The 19,503-nt window shown below is 40.4% G+C and overlaps 2 protein-coding genes across 2 annotated transcripts in view; both read left to right on the forward strand.

The window, feature by feature from the left end:
• mdn1 (midasin AAA ATPase 1) overlaps positions 1–10,198 on the forward strand; it is a 67,221-nt gene extending 57,023 nt beyond the window's left edge. The window contains exons 74-87 of the mRNA XM_088089308.1: positions 443–587; positions 1,760–1,906; positions 1,994–2,120; positions 3,247–3,352; positions 3,504–3,619; positions 3,969–4,376; positions 4,460–4,686; positions 5,322–5,459; positions 6,606–6,799; positions 8,055–8,216; positions 8,350–8,487; positions 8,874–9,009; positions 9,144–9,316; positions 10,003–10,198. Coding sequence (XP_087945434.1) covers positions 443–587; positions 1,760–1,906; positions 1,994–2,120; positions 3,247–3,352; positions 3,504–3,619; positions 3,969–4,376; positions 4,460–4,686; positions 5,322–5,459; positions 6,606–6,799; positions 8,055–8,216; positions 8,350–8,487; positions 8,874–9,009; positions 9,144–9,316; positions 10,003–10,146 — 2,361 coding nt within the window. The 3' untranslated portion in view covers positions 10,147–10,198. The remainder of the gene's footprint in view (positions 1–442; positions 588–1,759; positions 1,907–1,993; positions 2,121–3,246; positions 3,353–3,503; positions 3,620–3,968; positions 4,377–4,459; positions 4,687–5,321; positions 5,460–6,605; positions 6,800–8,054; positions 8,217–8,349; positions 8,488–8,873; positions 9,010–9,143; positions 9,317–10,002) is intronic.
• Positions 10,199–10,294: 96 nt separating this feature from the next.
• On the forward strand, positions 10,295–18,747 carry LOC148186941 (midasin-like). The gene is made up of 15 exons (XM_088089756.1): positions 10,295–10,466; positions 11,061–11,368; positions 11,455–11,616; positions 12,347–12,448; positions 12,548–12,746; positions 12,893–13,066; positions 13,563–13,720; positions 13,858–13,947; positions 14,284–14,399; positions 14,652–14,826; positions 15,786–15,859; positions 15,999–16,113; positions 16,416–16,482; positions 17,363–17,505; positions 17,585–18,747. The coding sequence occupies exons 1-15, from the start codon at positions 10,295–10,297 to the stop codon at positions 17,768–17,770; spliced, it is 2,241 nt and encodes a 746-aa protein (XP_087945882.1). The 3' UTR covers positions 17,771–18,747.
• The last annotated feature ends 756 nt before the right edge of the window (positions 18,748–19,503 follow it).

Below are 19,503 nucleotides of genomic sequence, written 5' to 3' on the forward strand. Positions count from 1 at the left end.
AAAATAAAACTATAAAATAATATGTATTATATATAAGAAATATTAAAAACATATAAAATAAATCTATGTATTGTATATGTATATAATATAAATTTATTATAATAAAAAAAATAACAGACATCAAAGTAATAAAATAAAATAATTGAAATAAAAGGCTATCTATATGAAATTTCCTTTTCAGTCAGTGATTTATGTTTCGTTGGCCAAGAAGGAAATAAATGAGTCCCAAATACAATCAAACAATATATGTCAACCTCATCAATTACGTGCCATCACCTCCTTTTTCCACGTTCCAAGTGATGTGGGTTCTACATTTTAATGATCGTACTTGCATGGAGAAGTCATTTTCATTTGCCTTGATGTATGTTGTCATCATATTCAATCAATTATTGTCATGTGTGTGATGGTAACACACAATTAATAACTTAAATGGGTGTTTCAGCACGAGGACCCGGATGAGGGAGTTGAAGCTTCGTCTCTACAGGGTCGTCTGCCTGTTCTGACCAGGAAGATGAAGAAACTGTGCGTCCAGATGCTGAAGAAAAACCCGGCTCCTGAGCTGGCTGAAGACCTGGATTACTTCACCGGTAACAAACCCACTTGTACACAATAGATATCAAAGTCTAATGTAAAAAGTGACATCATATTAACTGTGTGCACATTCAAATGGATAGACACTTTGGATTTGAATTGCCCATATGGCCTTTCCTTTGGCGCCACCCTCAGGATCATTTACATTTTACCACTGGTGGTCATTTGGTTCACCACATAAATCAAGACTAAAATATCACTACGACTGTTGCCATGAAATGTGGTGAAGATGCTGATGTTGCCCTCTGGATGTATCGTAATAGCATTGGTGATACTCCTTCAGAATAGGACAAAACATGTTTTTTTCCGCGCATCGCATTTAAAAGATTTCATAATACCAATATCATAATATTGTGGTAAATTTTAGTTATTGAGATAATTGTAAATATGGTGTCAAACAGCAACAATAAAGGAGACTCTACAAAAACCTGCATGCACACACTGACTTTAAGAAAAAGACAAAAGATCTTCATCAAGCATTGGCATATTTTATATTGAAAGATATGTTATATCAAATTATTGAAAAGTCTGGCCTTTTAAGAATTTTTTTTCTTTTTTTCTAGTGAACATCCTTTTAATGAGAACAGATGCATTTCCTGTCTGTGATGCATTAACAATATTTGTTTCTAAACAAAGTAATAGCGATATCATTTCGACTGTTTGTAATTTACCAAAGCAAAGACATCAGACATCCATTCATCATAATGGTGCACCTTAACCCTGTGAAGCCTGAGCAAATAGGCTTGATTTCTTTCAAAAACATGGGGAGATGGAAACAAGCAACAAAAAAATAAATAAATAAAAAATAGAATAAAATAAATAAATAATAAAAACAAATTATTTTTAGAATTATATTTTTTAAAATTTATTTCCTATATTTTATTATATTTTTGGAACATGATTTTTAATATAAAATGCTATAAATATACTTCTCTGGACATAAATCCCTATTTTTGAATAATTTTCTAAAAATAAACAAATTGTCAAAACTAAAATAAAATAAATAATTACTTGCCTTCTAATGTTTTCTTAAGAAATCAAACCAATTTGCTCAGGTTTCAAAGGGTCAAATGGCTTGTGAGAGTTGTCTGAAAACAGCACAAGAAAACTGAGGTCAGTGCAGATTTTGAAGGGTTAATATGTTGCAAACCCCTCTGTGTTAATGCAGGCGAGGTCATCAGCAACCTGCGGGACCTGCAGAGCCTCACCATCGACACATCAGCAGAGAAGGAGAAGCAGAAAGCCGAGGTCAAACACATCCTGCAGCAGAAGCAGAGAGCCCTGTCGGACCTGTTCAAGATGCTCACAGAGATTGGTGAGTTTTCCTCCCTGATTTACAGCTGTCACATTATAGTTTATGTCTCAGTTCTTTAAACCTCTCTCTATATATCGTCACATTTAGGTCTGTCGTACCGTAAAGGCCTGACATGGAACAGGACTGCTGACCCAGAGGAAACTCTCTGTATACAGCCGCTGGAGATGAGCAGCGCTCTCTCTGCTGTCAGGAACAAGGAGCAAGTTGAGAGCATGTAAATACAACCAAAAGCATTTAACATTGCATCTTTTAGAGACACTATGTAGCTTCTGAAAGAATTTGTAGTAAACAAGTCTTCTCTGTTGGACATTATTTATTAAAAGAATACTTCACTTCAGTACACCCAGGATGGGTTGTGGTGCAAAAGCCTTGATCTAGGATGAACATAATGGTGGTTAATGTTAGCTGATTTTAGCAAAGCTCACATAGTTGTTGTTAAATTACCACTATCCCATAATGTGGCCAATTTTCAACCAAACGTGCATACCAGTAGCCTTTTTTTATAACAATTACAACTGAAGGAAACTCTATTGTCAAAGATCCATCAAATTTATTAATTAATGTTACAGAAAAAAAACAGTTTTAAAGTCTGATAAATTCAGACATTAAAATTGTAGTAGTGGACAACTCTCCAGAGCAGGGGTTCTTAACATACATACAAGTTCAAGGCACTGTGAGATAAAATACATTTCAAGCTAGCGCAAAAAAAATGGAATTGTTTTCCTGCAAATGGTTGCTTGTGTGATATTGCTGTTCAAAATGCCTGTGCTTTGTGTCATAGTGGCATTTAATATTTCTACTCTTCACAACTCCAACTGTCTCTGTGCAAGTCAAACACATGGGCTTCGTGCTGGATTCTCTCTGTCCACTTGTCTTTGAAAACTCTGTTTTCTTGATCGACTTTTCTTTTCTTTGCACATTTGGAGAGTGAAATCCTCATCACATTTGCGATGTAATGTTCAGGCAGAAGATGCCAAACCCTCGCTTTCTTGTGCCTGCCAGTAACCGTTAACTAACTCTGACATACCATGACTTAAACATCACACACTCGTCTTCTGTCAACATTGCCATGACAACAGTGTCAAACAGGGAAATTATTACATTTAAGGCTTCATCTCGGGCCAGGATCTGTATCAATCTCCAAATAGATTATATTCTACAAAACTTACAGTTCATTACATTATATTGTTGCATTCCTAATACATTGTGTGGGCTGGGTCTGGATTGACCTGCCGTCCGGACCAGGATCCAGACTTAGAAAACGTCTGCTATAGAGCATGTATTCTGTACTCTCTGAAGTCCTTCTGAAGTCTGAAGCCTTTGCATTCTCTGTGCTGTAGGTTGTTTACGGAGTTGCAGACAGCGTGGGATGGATGTCAGAAGTACTTCTACCGTTCGTGGGCCAGGAGGACAGCCCTACTGAGCGCTCTCCAACATGCTGCCAAGGTCAGACACACACACTGATCATCTCGTGGTCCACATCATAACAACGTCCAGCATTTACTGCTCCTACAGCTCCCTATCTGAAAGTTATGACACCGAGGGCAGATGACGAGCAAACTTTAGCATCTTTGTGTGTGTTCCTGTTCTGTTGCAGGAGCTGGGTCTGGGGAACATCGAGCGCTGCAGAGGTTTCTCCTCTCACCTGTTCAAGCTGCTCCTCAGACAGAGGCAACGACTGGCCAAGCTCACAGAGCAGTGGGTCCACCTCAGGTCAGTCTGCTGCAGCACCTCTGTGTTTACAAAACACAGTGTAGAACATGGCTGTAGGCTTGGTGTCAGAAGTATAACTGTATTTTAATCCTAACTATAGATTGCTATGTCTTTAGCCTTGATGTTAAATTCCAGCATTTTTATTGTAAATGATAAGACATCTGGATTTAGGAAGTTGGATCAAAGGTCAATGTTTTAAGAGTAAAACAAACTTGGGGTAAAAATAGGAGGAAGACATGTGCCCTTACCCCTGAAGAAATTACTACATAGTGAGGCCAGAGGCTACAAAACAGCAGCCACCTTACTGTAGTTTCACCTATTGTCTCTCTTGGCTCATCACTGCTTTCAGGAGGCTAACAGACAGCATCCAGGGCATCAAGGCCCAGCTGCAGAGTCACAGTGAGGACCCAGGCTGCACGCTCCCTCCCCAGGCCTCTCTGCAGGGCTGGGTGAGCAGAGGCCAGGCGCTGGCCGCCCAGTGCACCACCCTCCTGCAGCAGCTGGCCTGGCTGCTGCAGTGCTGTCCAGAGGACCTGCAGCAGAAGGAGGAGATGAGCAGCTGCAGGCAGCACACCCTGAGGTGCCCGTCCCCGCTGGCAGCACAGCGCCAGCCCCCCGGCTGTCTGATGAGGAGGGGAGATGCCGCCTGGTGCCACCTGAACCAGCGCATGAGTGCCATGTTGAAGCAGGGTCAGAGCCTGAAGGTGGAGCTGGACAGTGTGATACAGCAGACCTCTGACAGAGAACTCCACACATGGTAAGACACAATCACTCGACTTAATTTGATTTAGGAGTGAGAAAAGGCCAAAACTGTCAAAACAACACTGTCATTGTCCACAGGAACCATTTCGTCACATGCTGCTCAGCCTTCGACCAGCTTGGAGGTATGGTGGCTCAGATGCGCAGCGTGGAGCAGCTCTTCACCTCGGCCGTGTGCGTGGGAAGCGTAGACAGCCAGCCAGCTATCACGCAGAGCCTTCAGCACGTCAGAGGACAGGTGGAGTCCAACATCACCGAGTTCACCACTTGGAAGACACAGCTGCTCTCCCTGGGACACCAACACTCAGGTGAATACACTGACCAATTAGTCAGATACTTGTGTTCCTTTAGTTATTACTGACAGACAAACAAAGGAGGGTTAAAAAAGCAGCTTTTACTGCTGGTTTAACCCTTTACAACTTGGATCAGCATCAGATTTGTGGTACTGCATTCAGATGCCTTTCGTGAGCTATTTGAGCCTTTGAAACCTGAGCAAAATGGTTTTATTTCTGTCTTAAAAAGGCAATGACCAACTTGGCAAGAAATGTCCCACCCACAGAAAGAAATTAATAACAGGTGACAAGAAAATGACCTAAAAATTAGTAGATAGTAGATAATAGAAAATTGTCCAATAAAAAGGAAAACATTTCTGGAGAACCATATTTATAATTTCAATAATTTTGTATTTAAATCATGTTACAGAAAAATATTAATATTATATAAAATATATATACATATATATATATATATATATATATATATATATATATATATTCATTTTAAGCACTCTTTTAGGTCATTTTTGCTGATTTTTTTCTGGGCAATTTTTTTTTGCATCCCTCCCCTACTAATGTGCTCGGGTTTAAAAGGATTAAAGCAGCGCTAGGACTGAAATCACATTAAGTACGATGGTTCTGCAGCTCCTCTGCTTTATCTCCAACAGATCAGCAGCCTGCTTTCTGCACGGAGTTCTCTGCTGAGCTGGAGTCAAACATCAGCACAGTGCTGTGTGCTGTCCAGACTCTGGTGAAGAGACGGGAGAGAGAGCAGCAAAGAGAGCAGCCTGAAAACGCCAGGAGAGGTGAGAGTGGTGCCAGAAGTGCTCTCTGCAGGACTGATGTATAGAAAAGGGAACACATTTAAAATCCCACTCAAATCCTAGTGTTGACAGCAAGTAGGATGTTTACATCCAATCCTTCAGTCAGCTTGATGCAAAACACAGCAAGCTGTGTTTGAGCTTTTTCCCACCACTTTGCTCATCAGTCTAGTTTGGATGCTTCTTGTGCTTGACTGAAGACGTCTCACTGGATGTGGTCCACAGAGCAGGGCTGTATGCAGCCTATACAGAAAAAGTTTTTTGTTCTGTTCTGTGTATTCTGCGAGGGCCTCCAATGTTCATACTGAAAACAGTGATTTTGGCTTGTTTTTAATCCCCGTTATTCTCCTTTGATCCTCTGTGATAAACAAGCTGTTTATGTCTACAGAATCACTGGTAGATTTTAGCTTTGTGTGTCAGTTTTATGTAAAACACTAAAAAAAAGAATTTCTGAACTTGCTTGAAAATTAGCATCTTGCAAAGTAATTTGTTTGGCATTAGGGGTCGACAGATCATTGGCCTAGGCAATAATCGAGGGTGGATTTAGCATTTTGCTGATTATCTGTATCCGTGTTTTATTTAAGTGATTGCTGGAAGAATAGTTAATTAAAACATGTCAAGAATGTGTCATCATGGGAGGAACATTTACTTTGTAAAATCTCAGGGAAATATTTGTATTTATTCATTTTTAATTTTTAATTTTCACTTGACTTTATAAAAAAAAAGTTGCCACTTTGCTTGTTTTGTGGTGGCAGTTTTGTGGTGTTTATTGACAGAAAGATTTAAATTTTTATTGTAAATGTATATCGGTTCCAAATATTGGTTATCGGTGTCATTAACTAATAATCAGTATCGGGCCTGTAAAAAACAATATTGGTTGACCCCTATTTTGCATGTTTAAAAGCTCCTTTTCAGTAGGACAAACAAACAGGGTACACAGTTATGTAAAAACATCTCATTACTTCACCTTGAGGTCTGAAACCTTGAAGCTGTTGATAACTTATTGTAAATAAAAAGGGTAAAAATGCACAGGCACCAACAGAGGGTTTAAAAAAAACTTGATATATTGGCATGACGTGTTTTTCCTGATAGCATTATTGGTTTTCTGTATCATGATAATTGATGTTTCAGAGGGTGCTGTCGAGGAGGAGGATGAAGAGCCTGTGGAGGACCTGCTGAAGGCCGGTCACCTGACTCGCCTCCTGGAGGAGGAGCTGGCAGCTGAGGTGGAGGCTCTGTGCGTGGGAGACGTTAGTGCCGGGCTGGAGAGGCTGCTGAGCACCCTGAGGACACACAGAGACTCCTGTCAGCCAGGACAGCTGCAGGTACCAAAAACTGCTGCTCATAGGCCCTTATGATGTCAGCTATTAAAACAGACTTTATAGATAAAAAAAAACATGACATTTTTTAAGGTCTCAGTTCCCTTTAATGAAAACAATCTCTTGTATTCAGTCTGTTGTAGTGACCTGATGAGGGAGCCATGTTTCCCTCATGTGTCTGATAATACAGGCAGGGCACTGTATTTGTAACATTACTACATTCTTTCGAGTCATATTGTTTGTCATTAACAGATGCAACAAACAAACACATTTATTGACAGTCGTGGTAGCAACTAAGTGATAAATATATATTAACTTATTATCAAGACCTTTTTTTTTTTTTTAACAAGAAGTGGTAATAATGTGAAAACAGACACATTTACACATTACACATTTATTTTCCAATAATATTTCTATTGAAGAAGAGAGAGCTGACTGGTTTGCTCTGTGGATCACAATCAAATGTAGGTCACGAAATAGTATCGGGTGCTCATGGAAGATGGTGAAACAACAGGATAAGGCGAGAGGGAAATCCAGGCACTCCAAAAGTATGCTAACTTGAAAAACAAGGAGGATTTACATTAAAAAACCTGTCTTATAGCGGCTAAATCATTAAAGAAGCCAACATCGGCCTCCATCAAGACTTCAAAAACATATGCACTGTGGATGTAGCCCGCCTATATAGCGGCAGGACCCAGTAACAAATTGATCATTTGTTACTGGGTCCTGCCGCTATAGTAGTAGTCACATGATAGACAGGTAAAAGCTGAGTAAATAACAAAAAACGTAATAACCAAAAAGGAACATGAAATAAGATGACTTGGCTTTTTTAATGATTTAGCCACTATAATAAAGGCTTTGTGTTGTAAATCCTCCTCGCTTTTCACAGTTAGCATACTTTTGGAGTGCCTGGATTTCTCTCTCGCCTTACCATATTTTTATTGAACTTTTTGCAAAGATGGGAGACAAAGAAAGCACAATGCATAGCAATAATACTAACCGTATACACATTACGAGCAACTAAATCTGGCAAGAAAAATCAAAAACAAAAAAAAAAAGCAGACTATAAAAGTAAATAGATAAATACATGAACATTAGGGAGTCCAGGAAGTCCATGGAAGACAGCCAATCACACATTGCCAAGCTTGGCTTCACATCCTTTTCAGTGACTGGCTTTTACTGATACAGTGACTACATACTTGACCCTTGTGCATCAGTATCACCATCTTCCTGTCTTTCTGCTCTGTGCGTGTGTGTTTAGGAGGTGAACAGAGCGTGCAGGATGCTGGTGCAGCTGGAGCCTCTGCTGGGGATTTACTCTGACCTGGTGCGGTACTACGTTGCTGTGTCACTGGGAGCACACAGGAGCACCGGCAAGCTGCTCTCTGTGCTGGCCAGCATCTTCACTGAGCTCGCTCAGAAGGTAAACACACAACACAAGTTACTTAGTTATACTTTAAAAATGTATTGTTTTTTTATGTAATACGGGCATTAAAAGGTTATTACGTTGAACTTTAAGCATTAGTGGCTAATGTTTGTTGTGGCTTCCTCTGCAGGGTTTCTGCCTCCCTCAGGAGCTGATGGCCGGTGGAGACGGAGAAGGCGCCACAGAGTTTCACGACTATGAGGGCGGAGGTATAGGAGAGGGCGAGGGCACCAAAGATGTCAGCGACAAGATTGAGAATGAAGATCAGGTCCTTTTACTTAAAATTTCCATACAAAAGTAGTAATATGTCCACTAAAAGTGCTTGTTTTTGTCACTGACAGGCTGATTGTGTCTGACTGATCGTTAATGTAAGCGTTCATTAACATTGTAGCACAACTGACATGACAATACTGTTTCTCAAGAGTTAGTAAAAATAATATGTGGCATGTGGAGCTAAAACATGTAGAGGCTATGCTAAAAAATAGAGATAGTTTAGAGGAGTTTTTGGCTAATAGTATTAATGAACACTAGAATGAGTCTCTCAGCCAGCAATTACCTGAAACTGCCAAATTAATAGAAGCTTTTCATATACAGAAGGTGAATCATTTGACCCACATGTCTCATGAAGCTATCTCTGTATTATTCTTCTGGTAGGTGGAGGACACTTTCCAGGAGGGTCAGGAGAAGGAAGAACAGCAGGATAAAGGAAATATCAAGGCAGAGGACAACGCTATCGAGATGTCAGAGGACTTTGATGGCCAAATGCATGATGGGGATGAGAATGAACCAGGTAACTGACACCTATTTTTTTCCCACTTAGTTCTTGAATTCCCATTGCTAGCTATAGCAGGACATTAAATTAATATATGGATTTTAGTAGAAATGTTTCCCAGAGTTGATTTTTCTTCTTTTAACCATCTGCAGGTGAAGATGATGAGTCGGATAAAGAGGAGAACGAGGAGCTGGATAAAAAGATGGGTGACCTGGGTGAAGGACAGACGGATACTCTGGATGAGAGGATGTGGGGCGATGATGAGGGTGATGATGAAGAGGAAGGGAGTGACAAGGAGGAAGAGTCTGGCCAGGGCATGGATGAGGTACAGAGCACAGAGTTACCACACAGGTTTTAAGAAAACATATGAAAAAAGGGACAGTTTGAAAAAGAACATATGTGGCGGTAGCTGACAGTTATTGAAAGCCTGCCATTTTTAAGTGAAGCATTATTTAACCCTTGGAAACCTGAGCAAACTGCTTTGATTTTATGCTAAAACATGGAAAGAGGGCAATAAAGAACTTGACACAAGACATTACCCAAAAAAATAGCAAGAAATAAGCAAAAAAGTTAAAGAAAGTTACCTGAAAATTATCAAAAGAATATAACATTTAAAAAAAGACAAAATGGTAAAAAGAAAAGAAACAGCCCCAAAAAGTGCTAAAAAATGAAAAAATCTAAAAAATATATGTATGTTTTTTTCTGTAACAATATATATATATATATATATATATATATATATATATATATATATATATATATATATATATATATATATATATATATATAAATATATATATATAAAATTCTGATAATTATAAATATATTTTTCTGGAAATTTTCCCTATTTTTTATTTCCCCCTTTTTGAAAAATAAGCTAAAAACAAACAAACAAAAAAAAGTTGCTCACTGCCTTTGCCCCCATTTTTAGGGAGAAATCAAAGGGTTTCAAAGGGTTAAACCAGTTTGATGTCACTTTCATCAATGTGCCTTATTTTTGTACTGTCTCAGGGTGAATCAGAGCTGGTTGCTAAAGACGACAACTTGGATGCTGCAGATCCCAACAAAGACAAGAAAAACCAGGACAAAGACGAACAAATGGACATGGAGGAGAAAGAGAAGATCAATGAACAAGGAGACGAGGTATTCTTTTAATTAACAAGTGAAAAAAATCACAGATAACTCTCCCTGCACTAAATCAGTGAACTACAGCAATCAATAACCATCCCCTTTATCTTTTTACTTTTGCTTTAATTCGGGATTAGAATAAGAAATTTCCAGCATTTCGCAAATCTCTTACTGAATGTGTTTGCTGTTTCTGATCCCAGCGGAGTTTGACGAGAATGAAGTGGACCCCTATCACGGTCAGCAGGACAAGAGACCTGAGCCTGAGGCCATGGATCTGCCGGATGATCTCAACCTGGACCAGGATGAGGAGGCTGGAGACGAGGGAGAGGGCGAGGGGGAGGGTGACGGTGAGACCTGAAAACTAAGCCTGCTGTTACTGTCTCCGAACAGACACAACAACAAAGTTCTGGAAAAAGCCTTTTCATTCTAAACGTTCCATTTGTATTTCCTGTTGAGAGTGTTTGTTAATGCAAAAGCTGACAGGAAGAAAACAGGGACCAATACGGTTGCCCTGGCAACAGAATAGCAATGAAAAATGTCTATTGCTTTTTTGTGATCAAATTATTATTTCATTTTGTGCAGAGTATAATAATAAATCATATACTATATATATAATATATACATACATACATACATATTTTTATATATATATATATATATATATATATATATATATATATAGATAGATAGATAGATAGATAGATAGATAGATAGATAGATAAAAAGCCGCATCTCATCCATATGTGCCCATATGTTCACAAATTTTATGGGTATTGATACTCCAAAAGGAAGGTTAACCATTTGTCTAAACTTCTTATATATGATAGCTGTTAACATTTATTTTTCGTTATTTATTTTGTCAAGCAGTCTTTTTGTCCAATTTGGAAAAGCCCATCACCTTGTTTTATCATATAAGTCAATGTGCTGTTTTCCCTCCTCAGAGGACAATCCATTCGACGTTGACGAGAAAGCCATGGCCCAGGATGAGAAGGAAGACGGACAGAAAGAAGGAGACAAGGATGGGGAGGAGGGAGCAGAGGCGATGGAGGAAGACCAGATGGAGCAGCCAGGAGAGGAGAACGGTCAGGAGCCCAAGACTGAAGAGCAGGAAGGAGGAGGAGAAAAAGCAGACGGAGACGAGGAGTCTGCTGAGAAAGATGAAGAGGAGGAGGAGAAGGAGGAGAGGGGACAGGAGGCAGGAAGAGACGAAGATCTGGCTGTTCCAAATGACAAAGGACAGAAACCAAAGGTGCCTTTGTCAGAGAACTTCTGTATCTAGGCATCAGCACTTGGATTTGTTCTGTGTGTCACTGTTGGGACTTGTAATGCTTGCAGGAGGAGGAGGAGGAGGAAGGAGCCGGTGAGGATGAGGAGCAGCCTGAGTCGGCTGAGAGGAAGGAGCACAACACCGACGGTCAGACTGGAGAGCAGAATGTTCAGAGTGATACAGCTGTGGAGCTGGCAGGAGAGGCGTCCGAGAGAGACCAAGCTAAAGAGGTACACTTTACCTTAGCACATGGATTCACGTCTTGTGATTATATACAGTATAATATTGGACATATCTCCAGGTCAGAGACAACTTAAGTAACAAAACTGAACAAGTGGAGGATAGAGAATCTATCTATAGAGAATTTGCACTGAGTGCAAAACTTATCAAGTCCTCTTTTGAAAGGATATGTGAAAGAAAATCAGGCCTGGAGATAAATTGATATATAGGTGTTTTTTGTGCAGTGGAAAAGAGCTTTATGAATCCCTTTTCCACTTCACAAAAAACCCACTAACACCCACTAGCATCTGGCTTTTTAATGTAATGGGAAAGAATATGATCGGTATTTGCACCCAGGTCAAATGCCTCCAATTCTGACTGGCATTAATGGAACAACAGGAACACAACACCCAGGTGAACACACAAATGTTAGCCCCTTATCCAGCAAAATGCAATGACGCGCCAACGCTATATACCATCTGTCTCCTCCTAAGCAGCGCTCTAACAGTGATCCAAATTAGTCTGCACTGAATTTGAAAGAAAGACTGAATAAAGAGTAACCATCGTAAAGTTTTCACAGGCCTCCATCCATTCTGCTGTCTGCTGATTGCCTGTTTTTCGGCCTGTCAGTGATGTTGAAAGGCACACCCAAACAACCCACACACACGCATATGCTTGTCTGCTGCAGAGCCGTGCCCCCCATGTTGTTGTAATTATGAATGAATTTTTCTGGTCTGTTAGGAGCATGGGAGCGGAGCCGCTGATGCTAGCCAATCAGAGGGCCACCAGTCAAAACTGACAGCGAGGATGGCTTCCCAGAGACAGACGCAGAGCAAGACTCAGGTATGAGCAGCCTCTCAGAGAGAGCACAGCAGGAAATCTGCCTCCTTTTTGTTTGTCAGTCCAACTCATTAGTCTCTTTATTGTACTGTGCTGATCTAGAGCTTCAAGAGAAAACCTGGTCAGGCAGACAACGAGCGGTCCACAGGAGACTACAATGAACGTGTTAATAAGCGTCTGCGCACAGTGGAGAGCAGTAAGGATTGCTCTGAGGACAGCAGGCAGAACGATGCTAAGCAGGAGTCTGACCTGTATGAACACATCAAACAGGGAGAGACCGCCTACGACACTCAGACATACGGTCAGTGATACACACCTGACTCTCCATGAGGAAGGAAAATGTGTGTTTAGTAACAGCTTCTGTGATGTTAGATATTAGATCGTGTTTTTAAGAAGTGTGTAAATGAATGTAATATTTGCTGTTGTTGCTGCTCCTGCGGTTTCCAGATGTTGCCAGTGCAGACCAGCAGAAAGAAGCCGGACCTCACCAGGAGCAGAATGAAGAGCAGAACGATGAGGAGGTCGCCATGGAAACAGAGAAGCAGGAAGAGGACCTCCAGGCTGCGGAGGTCCAGGAGCTGAAGCCTGAGCAGCTGGACTCGACCAAGGCCTCCCAGAAAGGTGGCTCATTTCCTCCTGCTCATTTGGACTTTAACCCTTAGCACTCTCTTTAATATTACACACACTGCACACAAAATTCTTTTTTTCAAAATCAAGCTTTAAAAATATTATAAAGTGCTATTATTTTCGAGAGTTAATTTTTCAACCAACATCAGTCCAAATATACACTATTCATTAATTATCAGAATTTTGGCGCATTTTTTGCACTCAACAGTATCAGTGTAACAATGTATTTTAGACTTATTGTAGGAGCTGAGCTGGAAATTCCAAGGTTGAACAAAAATACTCTATAATCTTGACAAAATGTATGCCATATGCATGAAGACAGCCAAAATCATCAAAACATGAAGACTAATAAAACACGTAAAATGCACCAAACGGTCCCTAAGGGTTAATACCTTGAAGATGTTACAGAAAGTATTTGAAAATGCACACAGAAGTCCAAGAATTTTGAAACCTGCACATCATCTGACTTCTTCCTCTCATTGTTGTACAGGTGTAGACAGTGGAGAGATGGAGATGCAGAAGCAAGGAGAGGAGGAGGATGAGGAGAAGTGGAAGGACCGACAAAATACCAGAGAAGAAGAGCAAGCAGACAGACGCACAGACTCCACGATTCACACAGTCCCTGAGCTGCTGTTGGACTCCATGCAGGTACAAAACTTTTCTTTCATTTTGTATTATTTCTCTGTTGCATGCAAACATTCATAGGTCTCAGGACAGTAATAATTCATACGTTGCACTGAGTTATCAAAGGCAAACCTTAAAGCTGTTTGTGTGTGTGTTTGCAGAAGACAGAGAGAGACCCAGAGGAGATCAGGAGGGAGATGGAGCTGCAGCTGGAGGCGTGGCACAAACTGGCTCCAGGAACTCAGGAGGAGGTGAGGACGACCCTGCAGATCAGATTACTCTGCCGGCTCATATTGAACATATTGCAATTTAATTTACATTGTTGCAAAACCTTGGCAAATAGACTTTGTTACAGATGTTCTAATGATCATGATTGTTATTTCAAGCATGATTCATTTTAATTTAGAGAGCTGTGTGCAGACAACCTATTTTCCAATCTACTCTCATAAAGTGTCATCGCCCTCAACCATCCTCTTGCACTTTAAAAGTCTCGGCTTGTGCCTAATTTATTGAAACTTTGTATATTTTCAGTGTCATTCAAATGTTGTATGAAGCCCAGGTTGTAACTTGTCACTTCCGTGTTCCAGGAGAGCGCGGCGGCCTCCATGTGGCACCAGTACCAGACTCTGACCTCAGCTCTGTCCCAGCAGCTGTGTGAGCAGCTCCGCCTCATCCTGGAGCCCACGCAGGCCGCCAAACTCAAGTGAGCACCAACACACTCACCACCTGAGTTGTCATTAAGGATGTTTTAAATTATGTAGTGTGGCTGAGACACATTTGAGGCACATTTATTGTCCCCTCCAACATTGTAATAACAAAGTTACTGGTTTTACCGGCTCTCCCTTGGTTTTGTACTGTGCGATGGAATTCAAAGGCTCTTTGTTTACCACTGTTGATGCTGAAGAGATACAGTACATGTTGTTAAATGTATGTGTGATGTCCCGCTGCTCCGCAGAGGCGATTACCGCACAGGGAAGCGCCTGAACATGAGGAAGGTGATCCCCTATATCGCCAGTCAGTTCCGTAAAGACAAGATCTGGCTGAGGAGGACCAAGCCCAGCAAGAGAGAGTACCAGATCTGTCTGGCTGTAGACGACTCCTCCAGCATGGTGGACAATCACTCCAAACAGGTAAGAGAGGCCTTTTCTGCAGCCTCACATGTGCTTGTATGGATTTCTCCATGATTACACGTTTTCCTGAAGTTAGCATATAGCTACATGTACTTGCAGCAGGCTGACTGTTGCAGAAAATAGCAGCACTTTCACTGTGAAAAATCACCAATCAAAGCTTCTGTATTAAAATCTTGACAATCAAACAGGAATATTATCCAAAATCAGGGAGAAATTAGCAGTTAACTTACAGCTGTGCACTGACTGTAATGAGTATGGCAACTGTAAAAGATCACCAATACAAACTTCTATAATAAAATCTTCGCAATCAATCATGTTCCAGCATAAATATGATCCGAAATCAGGGAGAAATTAACCGGCATCTAGAACTAAGATTACATTTTTCACTGGCATAAGCAAAAAGCTGCATGTAGCAGTTTACTTGCAGCTGGGCAATGATTGTAACAGAGTATAGCAGCACTTTTTACTTTGAAAAATCACCAATAAAAGCATGCTTCCCTGACATTAGCATGTAGCTACATGTAGCAGTGTAGTTTACACATGTAAATACTTGTAATAGGGCTTGGAGCAGATGACAGTAGTTCAACTACACAAGAAACCTGTGCTCCAGTAAAGGAGCAATTAGGACTTTAAAGGCCAGAGAACAGTGATAGAAAAGAAAGAAAGAGGAGGCAGAGTATAAAGAAATCTGTCACGAATTGATGGCACCTCGTCTCCAAGGTAGAAAAATGTGAGGGTTTTTTTAATCTTACAGGAGTAACTTTTACTAACGTAAGATTTTAAAACTTTGGCCATGAATAAAATGACGAAATTACATCATATATATGAAAATAAATATAAAGAAAATAAAGAGAACATTACAGGTCTCCTTTAAGTATGTTTAAATAACCTGCTGTGTGTGTGTGTTTGTGTGTGTGCGTGTGTGTGTGTATGTGTGTGTGTGTATGTGTGTGATACAGCTGGCGTTTGAGTCCCTCTCTGTGATCATCAACGCTCTGACTCTGCTGGAGGTGGGACAGGTGTCTGTGTGCAGGTACGCTTATGCATCTACAGTATGTATTTGATTGTACAGTAACAAAAAAAAAGCAATTCAAACAAAAAGTGCAAGATGGAAATGTTGTGATGTCATATTTGATGTGAAGCTAACATTGAACGCCTGCTGGTGTGTCCAGTTTTGGCGAGCAGGTGCAGCTGCTCCACCCCTTCCAGCAGCAGTTCAACGATGAGTCCGGAGCTCGGATTCTCAGACTCTGTCAGTTCCAACAGAAGAAGACCAGAATAGCACAGGTGGGAGGTTTCTATGTACTGCTCCTCCATCCACTGTCCTTCACGTAAACTCAGATGTCTGAATTAATAAATATTATGTTTGAATTGTGTATAGTAGTAGATGCCATTACATAAAATATATATTTTTAAAAAAACATTCTCATTAAGCATTTTGCTTTCATTGAACCTTTTTCTTGATTAAAATGTTATGTTATAATGCTCTACTCATCATGTGGCTTGTTGTATCAACATATGATGAGACTGATGTTGTTAAAGTGCACCTCCTCCTGTCAGACTGACTCTCTTAATGTTCTCCTCTGTAGTTTTTGGAGACTTCGACAAAGATGTTTTTAGCAGCACGACAGCAGACTCCTGGATCTCTAAACTCTGGTACGATTCACACTTCATAGGTATCTGGAGAATAACCAGCTCAGCTCACCATATGTTGACCATATGTTGTTGTTTTCTGTGAAATTCTGGGTAATCAAAGACATATTTGTTGCCTGTGCAAGCAAAGTTGGCCAGTGCAGCTTGAATCAGCAGAGATGGGACACTATTGATTTCTTGGATTTTAGGACATTAGGGGCTCTTAGATTTGAGGACATTTCTAGGATTTTTGGGAATTTCTAGGAGTTTAGGGTATTTCTAAGATTTGAGGAGTTTTAGAATAATTTTTTGATTTTAAGATATTTTTTAGGATTTTCGGATGTTTCCTGGATTTCAGGGCATCTTTAGGATTTTAGGACGTTGCTAGGATTTTTTGACATAACTAGGATTTGAAGACATTTTTCATATTTTAGGATGTCTTTTTAGGACATTACCAGGATTTGAAGACATTTTTAGGATTTTAGTAAATTTCTAGGATTTTAGGACGTTTTTAGGGTGTGGGGGATCCTCCACTGGCACTTTTTTGATAACCAAAAAGTATTCTATTTTATTTTTTCTATTTATTATTTATTACTATTTTTTTCTATTCTATTTATCTCTGTTATATTTCGATGCTGTTTTATGCACTATGGCACCTGATGTGTAGTAAAAGTGCAAAAACAATTCCCAGTGTGTTTTATTATGAATTAGAAAATGGTTGGGGGGCTACCCAGCACCCTATCAGGGACCAGATTAGGCCCACCAGCCATAAATTGAGTACCACTGATCTACTCCACATTAATGTCCGGTGATGAAAAACTTTGTTCACACTAACAAACCTATTTGAGCTGCATGTTAAAATATGACCCACTGTTCCTCTCTGACCTTTGACCTCCATCCACAGAGACGGCCCAGCTGCTGGTCATCGTGTCTGACGGTCGAGGGTTGTTCCTGGAGGGGAAGGAGCGGGTGATGGCAGCTGTGCGAGCAGCACGAAGCTCAAACGTCTTCATCATCTTCGTTGTGCTCGACAACCCCAACTCACGGGTGAGTGAATGTGAATTTGACCTTTTTACTTTTTAAATCTGCAGACACAAAGTGTAACTAAAGCCCGGCTGTCCTGCAGGACTCCATCCTGGACATCAAGGTGCCCATCTTCAAAGGGCCGGGAGAGCTGCCGGAGATCCGCTCCTACATGGAGGAGTTCCCCTTCCCCTTCTACGTCATCCTGCGAGACGTCAACGCCTTGCCAGAGACCCTGAGCGACGCGCTCAGACAGTGGTTCGAACTCGTCACGGCAGCCGACCAATGAGAAGCCATCTTTGACAGGAAGGGGAGAAGCGGGCAGCAACTAACTGCACAACGCCACTCTGCTGCCAGCCTCTCAGCCTCGACTCAATAAAAGGACTCGACAAAAGAAAAAAAGACGGATTTGCCACTGTACATGTGCCTTTATTTTCTTATTATTACTGTAGATTTGAGTAGAGTTTGATAGCAACCTTTGCTGTTTCTGTCTTTGTTATCAGGGGAATTCTCCGTTTCTTTTGTAATGTCATGAGGATTGCTTTAACTTGCACGTCTGAGATGAAATGATAAAAATGTGATTCCCTTTCGTGTGAAACACCTCAGTGAAGAGTCAGTAAATACCTCTGTCCCCCGTGTACAGTAGACCCCAAATCCTGTTTGTGTGGATGTTTTATTCGGTGTTACGAAGGTCATCAAATCATTCATCTTCAGTGTGAGCAACATGTACAGAGCTGACGGAGGAGAGACGTTGGATTGCGTTTTAAGAGAAACCTTTTTAAGTTCATGACACAACAGTAGCATGTTGGTGTGGTCATGAATAGAGGAAAAAAATGTGCCTTGGAGAGTAAAACGGCATCTCGCTTTACGCCTGAATCAGCTGAGGAGGTGACAGATGAGAGGCGTGCTCACGGCTCTTTCAGGATTTTTAGAAACTCAGATCTCCACACTTTGAAGCACAGAGACTGCAGACTCCAGTTTTGATGACTGCCCCCCAAGTACGACCCATTTTTGTGGTTTTAAAGACATATCTGCTGTGTTGATCTTCCATCCATACTGTGTGACTTCTGCTCAGCTGGAGCTCAGAGCTCATCTCGTGTCTCGTAGGAGTAAGTGTTGATGAAATGTTTATTATCATCTCTGTGTTTTGTAATGTGGACTGACATGTTAGCAGACATTGATCATATTTAGGAGGTCTCTTCATTGCATCCATCTGTTGAGCCATGATGACATGAATGATCCTGACAATAAACAGTTTACCAGGTTGCTCTGCCTCTGAGCTCCCAGCTTCATCGAAAAAAATCCCTAAACTTGTATTATCAAGGCACAGATCGGAATTTTGAATATTATATCCCGAGAAAGTTGCCTACTATTCCTCCTATAGATGGCACGGATCAAATTAAATAATAGCAGGGAAAGTGGAGTTGTAATTAACCCCTAAAAATCTTGAGCTAGATCACTTTTCTTCTTTCACAAGTATTGAAACATTTGAACCCGAAGCAGGTGGGTGCAATTGCTTTCAAAAGCATTGGGGAAAAAATGGCAACTATTTAAGAAATGTTCATCAAACTGCAAGAATTTAGTAGATTCAGGAAATTATTTTGAAAAATAGAGTGGAAAAAGGAAAAATCTGGGTAAAATCTATATTTTTATTATAATCATGATTAAATATTTACAGTTTGGTTTAAAAAATGTTCTGACATTTTAAGCACTATTTAGGTCATTTCCTTGTTTGTTTTCCTTTCCTTTCCTAACTTTTAAACTAGTTTACAGGTTATTTTACGGACGTGTATTACTGCTATACAAAGTCGGGACTCATAGTTAACACGTGGATGAGCTTTTTTGACCAATTGGTAAGCTGATGTTTTGACATTGTTCTGCTGTTGTTATTGTTGATTTTTAAAGAGTCATTGGCTGTACTGGTGGACACAAGTAAAAAAGTTAAAAGAAAATTACCCAGAAATAAGCAGAAAAACTGATATGAAGCTTTAATATATTTTACCATATTTTTTCTGTAACATA

The sequence above is a fragment of the Plectropomus leopardus genome, chromosome 16 (assembly GCF_026936395.1).
Source record: "Plectropomus leopardus strain MGB_pleo_1.0 chromosome 16, ASM2693639v1, whole genome shotgun sequence".
Taxonomy (NCBI): domain Eukaryota; kingdom Metazoa; phylum Chordata; class Actinopteri; order Perciformes; family Serranidae; genus Plectropomus; species Plectropomus leopardus.